This window comes from Bufo gargarizans, chromosome 9 (assembly GCF_014858855.1).
Source record: "Bufo gargarizans isolate SCDJY-AF-19 chromosome 9, ASM1485885v1, whole genome shotgun sequence".
Classification (NCBI taxonomy): domain Eukaryota; kingdom Metazoa; phylum Chordata; class Amphibia; order Anura; family Bufonidae; genus Bufo; species Bufo gargarizans.
This window is the reverse complement of record NC_058088.1, coordinates 162121222-162134454: the sequence shown is the minus strand read 5'-3', so window position 1 is coordinate 162134454 and position 13233 is coordinate 162121222. Positions and strand designations below refer to the sequence as shown.

General features: G+C 43.0%; 1 protein-coding gene across 4 annotated transcripts in view; it reads left to right on the top strand.

The window, feature by feature from the left end:
• DENND1A (DENN domain containing 1A) overlaps positions 1-13233 on the top strand; it is a 746239-nt gene that overhangs the window by 279537 nt on the left and 453469 nt on the right. For all 4 annotated transcript variants that reach the window (XM_044305779.1, XM_044305777.1, XM_044305778.1 and 1 more), the window contains exons 6-8: positions 1813-1882; positions 2203-2283; positions 9683-9736. In XM_044305779.1, coding sequence (XP_044161714.1) covers positions 1813-1882; positions 2203-2283; positions 9683-9736 — 205 coding nt within the window. The remainder of the gene's footprint in view (positions 1-1812; positions 1883-2202; positions 2284-9682; positions 9737-13233) is intronic.

The following is a 13233-nucleotide window of genomic DNA, read 5'->3' as shown; positions in this document are numbered from 1 at the left end:
AGAGGGGCACCCCTACAAAATGTATATCCTCTCTGTGTGAACTGTATTTTTAGTGTAGAAACATGTTAAGAGCCGAAGGCCTCGTCCACATTTCCGTTTTTCACTGACGTGTGCTGTCCACATTTTCCATGTCCCATTTATTTTTGTGTGTCTGTTCACACATCAGTATTTTATTTACTGACCGTGGGTCAGACATGCTCTACTTTGGTCCGTGATGCAGACCAAACGCCCATTGAAGTCTATGAGTGTACACCACACGGATGGCGTCCGTTTTTCAGAGATTACTGATAGGAGAAGCTCTAACAATGTATTTTCAGCTAAGCAGCATCCATGGAATACGGATGACACATGGAGGGCAAAAAACGGACACACGGGCCAAACACAGATGCTTCACAAATGCAAAGCGGACAAGCATAGGACAGGTTATATATTTTTTTTCAGACCACGGAACGGAGCAACGGATGTGGATAGCACACGAAGTGCTGTCCGCATCTTTTGTGGCCCCATTGAAGTGAATGGGTCCTCATTCAAGCCGCAAATACTGCGGCTCGGATGCAGACCAAAACAAAGGTCGTATGCATGAGGCCTTAGGCTGAGTTCACATTCGCGTTTAGCTTTCCGTTCTTCTGATCCGTCAGTAGAAAAAATAAAAAAAATCGGTTATTTTAAGCTTTAGTTAAGGCTCAGTGCACATGGCCGTAACCAGTTTTACTGTCCGGAAAACCAAGGTACTGGCCGTTCCGCATTCTGCATTACAGAACGTCCGGCCTAAAAATAGAACAGTCCTATCCTTATCCGTAAAAGGACAAGAATAGGACATGTTCTATTTTTTGGCGGGACAACATGAACCCTTGTCACTTCTGTCAGAAATCAGGTATTTTTGACAGGAGGAAAGGTACTGCATGCATCTAAAGTAACACATCTCTGATGGAACTGGCAAAAATAGATGCAAAATGATCACGATGAATTCTTAAATAACGCAAATCATTATTATTTTTTTCTGTTCTCACAGATCAGAAGAACCAAAAAACTAAATGATGATGTGAACATGGCCTTATCTGCTATTTTATTCCCTTAAAAAAAAAAAAGATTTCTAATAATATAGGGGCAAACTGGATTTTGTTAATGTTGCCCAATGGGCAGTAAAATGTGAAATTCAATCTACCTTCAAATTGTAGTGAAATCGAGGCTTCTGTTCAACGATTGACTCTCTAAGCTACTGTTCCCCAACTGTAGCGGCTCAAAGTCTACATAAAACTCCATTTCCCCATTGTTTGTGGGTTGCTAGATATTTAACAAACTTGCATGTGGATTTATTAATATATTTTAGGCCTCCTTTACTTTTGGAAATCAGATCCTGATGAGACTTGGTGGATCCTACAGCATCTACCCGTGTGGACTGGGTGTCAGTTTCTCTACTCATTCCTTTGGGATCTTCAATGTCAGTCTCGTTGGAATAAAAAGAGAAATGGACTTCCTGTCCACATAGCAGATGCTGTAGGATTCAACGTGTCCACTTTCAAGGTGAGAGCAGCCCTTTAGACTCCTAACGTTCTACAATCATTCACACGTCTGTGTTTGGTCTATGATTTCCATCAGCGATTGTGAGCCAAAACCAGGTGCAGGTCTTTCCCTATGTCTGTGGAGGCTCCAATCCTGGTTTTGGCTCAAAATCACTGACCAAAGCACTGACATGTGAATGAGGCTTTAATCTGTGCCGTTTTCTCTCCTTTGCATGGTTCACATGGATTTATTTTCACTCATATTCCAGAGCCTAACACTTACCTTGCTTCCATGTCTGCTTGCTTTCAGCTACCTCCCATGGTTTGAAGTCTTTTACAAGTTGCTCAACATCTTGGCGGATTACTCTTTGAAAAACCAGGTAACTACTTTGACCTTCCATGATCTGCCCTGCTTGAAGACCAGGAGAGGGCCATTACAGACACTGGTTAATGCAGGCTTAAAGGGGGCCAAGTGACCGGTACTATATATAGAGAGAGGGAGATACACACATGCTACACAGTATACTGACCATTGGCTGATATGTGCCACTGGATGGCTCTATCATTGCATATGGCACAGGTATATGTTGAGGAATGCTTATGATGTGTATCCTTAATAAAATGTGAACAGAGCCTAAGTAAGTGGCATTGCATTCTCATATTGATGAACTGATATTAATGTTTGCTATGTTCTTTGCAGGATAACCAGCGTAATGAACTCCTGGAGACTCTCTATAGACTGCCTATCCCAGAACCTGGAAGTGAAGTCCATCTTAGCGTGGTAAGCCTAGCACCTGTGTGAATTTTAGATTCTTCCATTAACCTTTTTTTTTTTCTTCTAAATTGTTGAGCTTTTACCCTCCTATTTATGTAGTCTATGTTTATGCTCCTTTCAGCAGAATATCCAGGCATTGTAGGGTAAAGGACTTTATCATAATACACTCACGGAGTTGTAGTTTTTTTTTTTTTTTTTTGGGGGGGGGGGGGGAGCAAATTTAAATTGTCATTTCCAAGTAGTAGCTATTTTGTACAGTAGTAGTTTTTGAATAGGACTAATGGCTCTCATTAAACAGCCCGTCTTCTGCTGACTGAGAAGAATATCACATCCTCCCGGCTGCCCTTCTGTGCCAGTCAAACTATTTTGCAACTAAAAGGAAAAAGCTCAATAATAACCTGATACATAAGAATTATTGTAATATTCTAAGGGGGTTATTTTTTAAAGTGCAGCATAAGTATAAATAGACTTTTCTGTGACCTCCCCTTCCTTGAACCAGCCAGATTAGTCTGACTCTTTACCTACCTTTCCCACATGATTAATGCTGCCATAGTACAGTATAGTGTTGTTTCCATGGTAACAAAAGTTGATGGTCTTCAAGACTATAGAATGCCTACTGGGGGTAGAGCTTCTACTTCAGCTATTATATACTATGTGGTCTTATATCATATGGATGGGGGACATTGGTCAAAATGTTGGTGAAAGATCTCCTAATGTGGTCCCTTGAAAGGCTACTGCTCCTGTTTTATAGCGATGTCGGATATTTGGTATTGTACGGATCGTTCTCAGACTTCTCATCAAACAGGGGGGTTTTCAAGCTCAAACGGTGCTTTATTTGTCACACAGCACATCACACTTCCAAGTGTGGCATCGCTTGGCACGATGAACACAGTTCCAGGGTCAGTCCACAAAATAAACAAACCTTGCCCGTCTAGGCTCTCACTAATACACAGTGTCTATCTCACCTATAGGTCACTGTTTACATAGGGAAATCCAGCTTCACACAGCCATACAGTCCAGTAGCCTCCAACGCGACACATTGAGGGGTCTCGGCCCACTAGTCCTCCTGACTGTGACCATGTTATACCTTGGGCGGATACGGTCCAACAGTCCTCCCGACTTTGACCACGTGATGCCCCTCTTCTCCAGGTATCACTGGACCCCCAAACTCGGGCTTTACTCAGTCTTGTGGCCCCCAGCCAGGAGGGCTGGGACCACACAGAGCCCCTCTGCAGGCTTCCTTCTCAATTCCTAAAACTGACACACTGAAGTTGCTTTATCCCCCAGTGATTATCCCAGCTGGCCTCAACTGAGATTACCTCGGGCCATGGGGAATACCTGCAATGGAATAAGGGTGTGGACTGGCAGGTTCCCACCCTTACCATATACATCACCACAGTATAATGAATATTTGATCTTGACGTTAAAGGGGTTTCCAGGATTATCTGGTGTTGCAGTTTGGCATCATGGGCATAATTAGAGATGAGCTCAAATGACATATTCAGCCCATGGACAAAAGTTACCTCTAGAAAAATCAGCAGACGCCTTTCTTTCTGAGCCTGGACTACCTGCCTGGTGACGAGTATCAGTTTGGAGAACGGATCCCCGTACATGATGTGCCGTGATAGTCATATCCTCCCGTACAGGATGAATGGCTGTACTATTACGCTGAGCAGTGGGCTCGGTCACTACGTTGCCAGCTTCAGTTTGGTCGCAACATGGGTTCGGAAGCAAAAATCTTGTGCAAAATATGACTTTGGGTGTAGTATTCCAGTCTACTCAATGAATCGCACACAGTCGGCCAGATTTACTAAAGGTCCATTTACATGGCCTGATGTAGCAAGCTTTTCTTCCTGACAATCGCTTGCTCATCGGTGGAGGAGAAAACTACATTTACATGCACGTTATGAAGAGGAACGATCGCTAATGTCATCACTCGTCCCCATTTAGAATTATTGTTTGCCGGCACCAGAGGCTGTTTAGAAAGCACAATCTGCTGCCGGCAAATGATGACTTAGGTGTTCGCACCAGCGATCCTGTTACCCGATAAACAAGCTTTTCTCTCATTCATCAGGTAATCGGCGACACCTTTACACAGGCCGTACGAACACTAGTTAGCAATATTTTGCCCAAACATCAGGCGGTCTAAAGGGCCCTTACACTTAGACACTTAGGCCTCATGCACACGGCCGTTGTTGTGGTCCGCATCCGAGCCGCATTTTTTGCGGCTCGGGTGCGGACCCATTCACTTCAATGGGGCCTCAAAATATGCGGACAGCACTCCGTGTGTTGTTCGCATCCGTTGCTCCGTTCCGTGGCCCAGCAAAAAAAATATAGCATGTCCTATTCTTGTCCGTTTTGCGGACAAGAATAGGCATTTCTACAATGGGCCGCCCGTTCCGTTCCGCAATTTGCGGAAGGCACACGGGTAGCTTCCGTTTTTTGCAGATCTGCGGTTTGCAGACCGCAAAAAACAGAACGGTCGTGTGCATGAGGCCTTAGGCTGTCTAGATCTTAACAGAGGCTCAGGCTGGATGATAAATCTGGTGCAGGGATAGGCACTTTTATCTAACTGAATACAAATTATAGGTTGGCTTACTTTGGGACGGAATTGAGCACCAGATTTGTGGTTCAGTTTTGGCACAGAACGTGGCGTATTATGCCCCAACCCTTTTCTAGTCGGAAAACATTGTGCAAACCACAGTTCTGTCAATGTGCGCCACTTTTTAGACAAATTCTAGACACATTAGTAAATCAGGGATATTATATTGGTTTTTATGGATGTGAGATGACCCTTTTTCTACAAAACCTATAAAACATTGCAGGGCTTATCATGATGTGAGCCCATCTAAGTTTTTTTTTACCATCTGTTTGACCACAAGCCCCTTCGAGGTAATGATGTCCATCACCCCTTCCTGCAAGCCTAGCTGACAGGTTGCAGTTGGTAAGCTTTGAGAAGTCAACCAGCTGGCAGGGACCACAATGATTCTGTGTCAGAGGAAAGGCCTGTTTGACCTGCAGGAATCACTTTCCCTTGCCCAGTAGTCCAGTGGCATAGCTTTCTCAGGCCAATGGATTCGAGGAATGCTGTCAGTCTCTTTCTTCCCCTCCAACGTATTCCAAGCGCTCAAGCAGAAGGATGAAGAAACTATCAAAGACATTGCTCAAGGAGCTCTCTGCTCGGGTCTCTTCCGGCACATTAGTTATTCACAAAGTCCGAATATCACTAGGGGCGTAGTTCTGCCTTTTTCCTTTTCTCTCCGTATTGTAACCCCTTTTTGATGTTTATCCCTGTGATGCGCTGTCATCTCCATAGCCCATTACTACCTGTCAAGCTGTAGAGAGTGCGCGCTGCAGGTTATATTGTGTATGTGGGTTTGTTTTTTTTCTTCCTTTTGGGTAGATCAGTAATCTCTCCTGGTATTGTTTTCTCTTACATTCACACAACATATGTCATCTGTTGGAGCAGTAATTTTCTTTGCCTGGAAATGGAAATGTCTTAAAGCAAATCTGTCATTGATTTTTAGCGTTATAGCTTTAAAATACGTGACAGTGGCATGCCTTCCATAGCTTAATCCTATTTAGGCACTAGTTTCCACTGTCAAAAAGAAACTTGATTGAAGCTATTTAGCTGCCCGGTAGAAAAAGTTTTCATTACCATTGGTTGCATAGAAGCGAAGTGATTTTTACCATCACAACAAAGCAATTCACAAGTGACTTCGGCAGCTTTTCAGGAAGATGGACCAGATGTGATACCAGATGTTATGGATGCACTATCTTAAATATTATGGAATAATTAAAGTTCTGCGAACAGGGTGGCAAAGCAGGGTCCTAAGCGGCAGGCCGATCCATGGTTTACAGCATGTATTGAAATGAAAGATGCAGATGGACGAAAGGCGACGCTAAACGAGCCCAACATATGGAGTCACTCTCTGAATAAATGCCATAAAGTCAAATGGAGAACATCAAGGCAGTTAGAAAGTACGAAAGATAAATACACCATGGTCATCGCAAATATACATTCAGTAAATGTGCAGTATATGCCGTAGTTTTTTTGTTATTTTTTTCCCCAGAAAACCTAATAAATTGGCAATCATTGCTTGTTTTTGTTTTATCCAAATGACCCATTTGTGGATCTGAGGGTACTATTTGTCCATATGGAGATCGTCTAGTAGGAGTAAGGAGTCTTAGGCTACTTTCACATCTGCAGCACCAATTCCGGCAGGCTGTTCGAACAGAGAACAGCCTGCTGGAGTTGTCTGGATCTGGCACTGGCGAATGCAACCAGAATTCCCACCGGCCCCAGTAACTATAATGAGGTCCAGCAGAGCAGTTTGTGTCTGCCCGATTCCTGGCATTCTCTGCCAGAACTGGCGGCCGGGTGATCACCCGGCCGCAGATGTGAAACTAGCCTTGAAAGCTGTACAATGCTCCTCTGTAACAATGCATGCAAATTAGTTCTCTTTGCCAAAGAAAAAAAAAAAAAACGGCTGTACTGCCACCTGTTTGAAGGGGGCTATCCTTTATAAGTCAATGTCTGACCTTTCATACAGGACTTGGAACATGACTTAGGCTACTTTTACATCTGTTTTCCTTTCCGGTATTGAGATCCATCATAGGACCCAGATACGTTTTTGCGGATCTGACAGATGCAGCAAAAACGCAGATGTTAAAGTAGCCTTAGTATTATGACTGCGCCAGTAACCCATCTGCAGACAGCTGTTTCAGGGTGGTTGTCCTTCATCAGTGCAGAGCAGACATCTGCTTTGGCTGAGTGAGTGGCCTCTGTGTGGACTCTGGGCATGCAGTTTCTCCTTATGGAGAGCACCTCGTAGGGGTAAGGAGTCTTAATTCCATGCAGTGCTCCTCTGGGGAAAAAAAGGTCTGCAACATAAAGATATAATAACTTCATAGATACATTTTTACTGTAAAAACCTATTTCCCGAACTCGGGTTTGGTTCCAAGTGGTACCTTGGAACCAAACCCGAGTTCGGGAAATGTTTTTTTTTTTTTTTTTTTACAGTGAAAATTAATTTATGAAGTTATTACGAAAAGTCACGTGAGACTTCGCAAAGTAATAACTTCGGCTCATCTGAGCCAATACATTATAATACTGTACAGAGCGCCCGCTCCGTACAGTATTGATCCGAAGTTTTATGCGTATCGACTTTGGATGTTTCATCCGAAGTCGATTCGCTCATCCCTAGTTAACGCATTAAGTAAGAATGGCACAAAAAGGTTAACTAACTCTTTCGATGTATTTCAATGGCTTTTATCAGAGGATGGCACACTGTGACATGTGTTATCAGAGTAAATTTTACCTCGGCTACATCTGTAAGTCTGTGGGTAGCAAGGGCATTAAATTTACCCCTGTTTCTGTGAAATAGCATTAGCACCTTTAAGAGTCCATGCACAAGTAGATCCATGTAGACAACACTGGCAAGAGGGGGAAATGCATTACAAGTTTACTATCAAAACCCCTCCTGCTCTTAAATGTTTCTGATACAAGTACGGTATTTAATTTGGGACTTGCTCCTAATGCAGTTCCCAAATCGAAGTCTATGATCCGGCTCTGCTCTTGGATTTGCAATACCACTAGTCATCCACTAGAAACCAATGAGCACCTATTAATTTTAATGGCTGCTATATATGGTCTTTTTGTTGAGCACTCAGAGATTGTCCATTTAAAATTGAATTGATCACGGGGGCACCCATTCGCGAGACTCTATGGAATCGGCTGCTGAAAAAGCCCAGGCTGGACTTCAACTATAAGGGCTGATTCACACAACTGTGCTTGATCTGGAAAACAATAACTGTGTGTTGGCCGCATCTCGTGGACAAGCCGCGACTCCCCTAACCCAAACTTGACAGTGTCCTGATATTTTATGATACATTTAGTTCCTATCGGATTGCTAGTCTGTTGTACTGTGCTCACATGAGGATGTAACCATGGTGCAACAAAACCAGGATCAGATAAGTACCGACTGTGGTGTAGATTACTGTGATGCAGTCAGTTTGGGTCCAGGGAGCCATAGTTGGTCCAAGAGATGCTCCTGAGGTTGTGTTTCCCGGACTGAACACGTTTGTGTGATTCAAGCTGTACATTCCCTTTTAGATGATCCGGCAGATTACTGTAACATGTTTGTCATATTTGTCTCTGAAGACTGTGTGGTTCAGTCCTCACATCTCGATTTAACATTTTATCATTAAAGGGAACCTGTCACCGGGATTTTGTGTATAGAGCTGAGGACATGGGCTGCTAGATGGCCGCTAGCGCATCCGCAATACCCAGTCCCCATAGCTCTGTGTGCTTTTATTATGTAAAAAAAAGATTTGATACATATGCAAATTAACATAAAAGAGTCATATCTTACTTGTTCGACCAGAGAAGAGTCATATTTTAAAGCTCTGACTCATCTCAGGTTAATTTGCATATGTATCAAATCGGTATTTTTACACAATAAAAGCACACAGAGCTATGGGGACTGGGTATTGCGGATGTGCTAGCGGCCATCTAGCAATCCATGTCCTCAGCTCTATACACAAAATCCCGGTGACAGGTTCCCTTTAAAGTACGCCAGTGGTGTGAAAAAAGTCGAAAGCTGCACGTTTATTTTTTGTTTTGTTGTACAAGTGCTGTTGCTCTACCAGCCACGCCACTTTCCGGGAAAGGGGGCGAGGCGGGAGCTCCGCAACACAAATCATCATCTGCGGCAGTTTTCGGGAGTAGAAGAACACTGCCGGATACTGCGTCTAATTTATGATGAGGCGTATGCATTGTCAGAAATCAGAGGCAGCATCAGGCAGCGTACCTGATGATCATAGCCCAGCATACACCACCGAGCTATGATAAATCGGGGCCTGTGTCTTGTAAAAATAACATAGCTTTGCTGTAATGTTGGCAAATTGTGGCAAAAACATGGTTCGACCCCCAAAGTGTGATTTTGCCTTAGAGGCAAATGAAGAGTCCAGGCAGTGCACCTAATTGATCTTATTTGGACTTACTTAGCCCCAAGGTTCTTCAACAACACACATGGCACCTGGGATGCTTCTGGTTTTACCCTGAGAATTTATTCAGACTTTATAGAGACATGCAATGAGCTTGTCGCCTGTCGTAAATTCTGATTCCGGTGATAAGTGAATCCACTGATCTGTCACAATATGGAAGTGATTGCTGTGCAGTCATCGCCCTCCATCTGGCAGATGCATTTGGTTTCAGATCTCAGCGCACGCACTTTTTATTATTAAAGTGTGGTAAAGTAAAATTTCCATCTTTCTTTCATGTTGGTGATTTCTTTGAACAGTGTTTGTGGTCAGGGTTCTCCTTTTGCTTGGCACACTTGTATGTCTACTACTTTTTCTTTTTTTTTTTAACCAAACATATTTTCTCATTTTTCTCCTCCAGCATTCCTATTTCACCGTGCCTGATTCTCGAGAGCTGCCCAGTATTCCTGAGAATGTGAGTACCTAGCAATGTCTACTTGCAGTATGAATCATCTCGAGTCATCTCACCTCAGATAGGTTGTGTGTTTGTGTTTCTCATTTTACATTTTCACTATCCTAAAGGTCAGCAGCTGGACAAAGTCACTCGTTTATCTTCATGAACAAGATTAGGGGCTCCTCGGACCCTGACATCTTGACCTGAAAGGACAGCCACCTTCTGACCAGTCTGTTAGTCTAGAAAATGTCAAATACCAGAAATTTTTCTAGGTCTCCTAAGATAAACAGTTATTTTGTGTTGTACATCAGTTGCAGAATGGCAATTATGGCAGGACATCTTCATAGTCAACTCAGAATTCTAGTTCAGAGACCCACCTCTGATGCAATGAGTTGTCTTTCCACATTTCAGTCAATGCACCGGCGATGGCCAACAGGCCCCATTGGGTTCCTTTGTGGTGTTTTGATAGGAAGGATGTGTTTTTAGTGTGGGACATTCCTTTTCTGAACCCTTGACTTTCGTGTAAGTGAAACAAGACCTGGCATGTTCAAAAAATCGGTAGCCCTTTAGTGGCTCAATTTTTCGTCCACTTTAGAGCTAAACGTTGTCTGGCTGGAGAATACACCCATCCAGACTGTGCGCCTCTCATGCTGGCACTGGGTCGCATATTCCTTACTAGGGACACTCTTGAGCAGTGCCTGCCTTCTACTGCCAGTGGTCGCTAAATAAAAAACTTCCAAAAGACATAATGCCATGAAATAATGCAGGGGTATATTAACTACCATTTACTTTCTAATGGGACATGACATACCATTACATAGGAGTTTGTCTAACTAGATATACACGCAGATGAGGCTTCTTTACACGCATGACTTTTCCAACCATTGATGAATTAGGGCCATGTACTGGGCAGCGGTGCCCATTGGAAATGTAACTTAAAGCAATGTATAACGATCAAGCCCCAGATCATGGTCTTTACAGTGGCATGATCAATTAATATCAGCTTTAAACAATTGGGTAGATAGGTGTTCTCCTTAGGCCTCTTTCACACGGGCGTCATGTTTTTTGCCCGGATAAGAGGCGGGTGCGTTGCGGGAAAATGCGCGATTTTTCTGCGCGAGTGCAAAACATTGTCATGCGTTTTGCACTCGCGTGAGAAAAATCGTGCATGTTTGATACCCAGACCCGAACTTCTTCACAGAAGTTCGGGCTTGGGATTGATGTTCTGAAGATTGTATTATTTTCCCTTATAACATGGTTATAAGGGAAAATAATAGCATTCTGACTACAGTATGCTTTGTATAATAGTGCTGGAAGGGTTAAAAATAATAAAAAAGTTAACTCACCTTCTCCTCTTGTTCGCGCAGATGCCGGTCTGTTCTTTAGCTGTGGACTGAATGACCTGAGGTGACGTCAGATCACATGCTCCAATCACATGGTCCATCACCATGGTGATGGAGCATGTGATCTGACGTCATCAAAGGTCCTTTAGCCACAGCTAAAGAACAGACCGGCATCTGCGCTAACAAGAGGAGAAGGTGAGTTAACTTTTTTATTATTTTTAACCCCTCCAGCACTATTATACAAAGCATTCTGTATTCAGAATGCTATTATTTTCCCTTATAACCATGTTATAAGGGAAAATAATACAGTGAATAGACTGTCACCTAGAACCCATGCGTGAAAATCGCACCGCATCCGCACTTGCTTGCGGATGCATGCGATTTTCACGCAACCCCATTCATTTCTATAGGGCCTGCGTTACGTGAAAAACGCACAAAGAGGAGCATGCTGCGATTTTCACGCAACGCACAAGTGATGCGTGAAAATCACCGCTCGTGTGCACAGTCTCATAGAAATGAATGGGTCAGGATTCAGTGCGGGTGCAATGCGTTCACCGCACGCATCGCACCCGCACGGAAAACTCGCCCGTGTGAAAGGGGCCTTACAGCTACGGTATCGTAGACCTTCAGATCAGTGACACTCGGTTTCCAGTGCTAAAGGGGTTTTCTGAGATATAGAGAATGATAACCTATCCTTAAACTGGTATTGTTCTGACACCATTCGCAATCAGTTGTTTGAGGAGTCCATATCCTCCTCGCAGCTTAGCAAGCATTGCAACATCTATTGGTTTGCGACCTGCTCCTAGGCCATGTGACGAATGAACGTGACAGCTGATCAGCAGGGGTTCCGAGAGTCGGACCCTCACCAATCTGCTATTGATGACCTATGCAGAAGACAGGTCATCAATAGAGATGAGCAAAGTTTTTAAAAAGTAGAGTCAGCGGCTTTGCCGAATTTTACCCCAAAATTTGCTTTGTGACGAATTACTTAGTCATGAATCGCATTTTTTTGTAAGTAGTGGGTGCAATAACACGGAATGGCGATTTCACCCCCCCCATCATTGAACCCCTCGGCTACCACGTTCATGGCTGATCGTGGCATCTGAGATCAATATTAAAGCAATTTAGTGATTGGTAATAAAAAAATATATATATAATTAATTGTACTTACCTCATCCATTTCATTGCGGGCTGTTGCGGACATCTTGTTTGAAGATGTGGGTTCTTCAAGCATGATGGCCGCGGCAGGCTCTTCTCAGTCAAATGGATGAGGTAGGTATGATTTATTTTTATTTTTTACCACCATTTCAGAGAAAATCGAGTCGTTACCACTAAGCACGAGGACATAATTTTTTTTTTTTATGTTATTCTTCCTGAGAATTGAATGTAAAAATTGCTAATATGGTGTCTCCCTGCATTGTCTGACTCTGCAATCACTGACTGGAAAGTGAAAGATGTTCCAGAACGGACATAACATGCAAAGTACAAGTGTTACTAAAACAGGCAGGTCAGGAGAACTCAAGAAGTTCAGTCTTATGAAGGCCAATTGACATGCATTTGCAGTAGGAAGGTGCACTTTATCGTTCATGTGTTAGCATTGTTGCTATCTGTGCTCCATCATTTAGAAAGTCTTAATGTGTTTGTATAATTCTAGGTAATGCACAGATTGTGTAATTCATGGTAATGCATTGTGTACAGTACAAGCGCATTTTAACACAGTTTTTTTTCCTTAATTTCGCACTACCAAATTCACCCGTGGCGTTTTTCCCTATCATTTCTATCCAAGTAATTTTACAAAATATAGCTAAATATATTGCACACATTTCTCCCTGTATACATAAGAACATAAAGGAGTTTCAATTTGTTTTTGTCCTTCTCACATACACATTAGCATTCATGTAGGCGTCTTAATGTAGATAAATACATGCGATACCCTGTCATAAATATTAATGGGTTTGCAGCAGTTGACCTGCGGTGTGCAGCATAAAATCAAAGCGTTTAAATAATTACTACATTTTAAGGAGGTTTAAGTGTTTTCAGCCGTGCGGTAAGTGTGTGTTATTTCTCACGAGTAATGCTTCTCCGTGTACCAATCAAACTGCTACAAGATGTACCAACATTGTAATTTACGAGGCTTTGTGTCAGAGTTTTGTATGCCATGATCATTGTAAAACA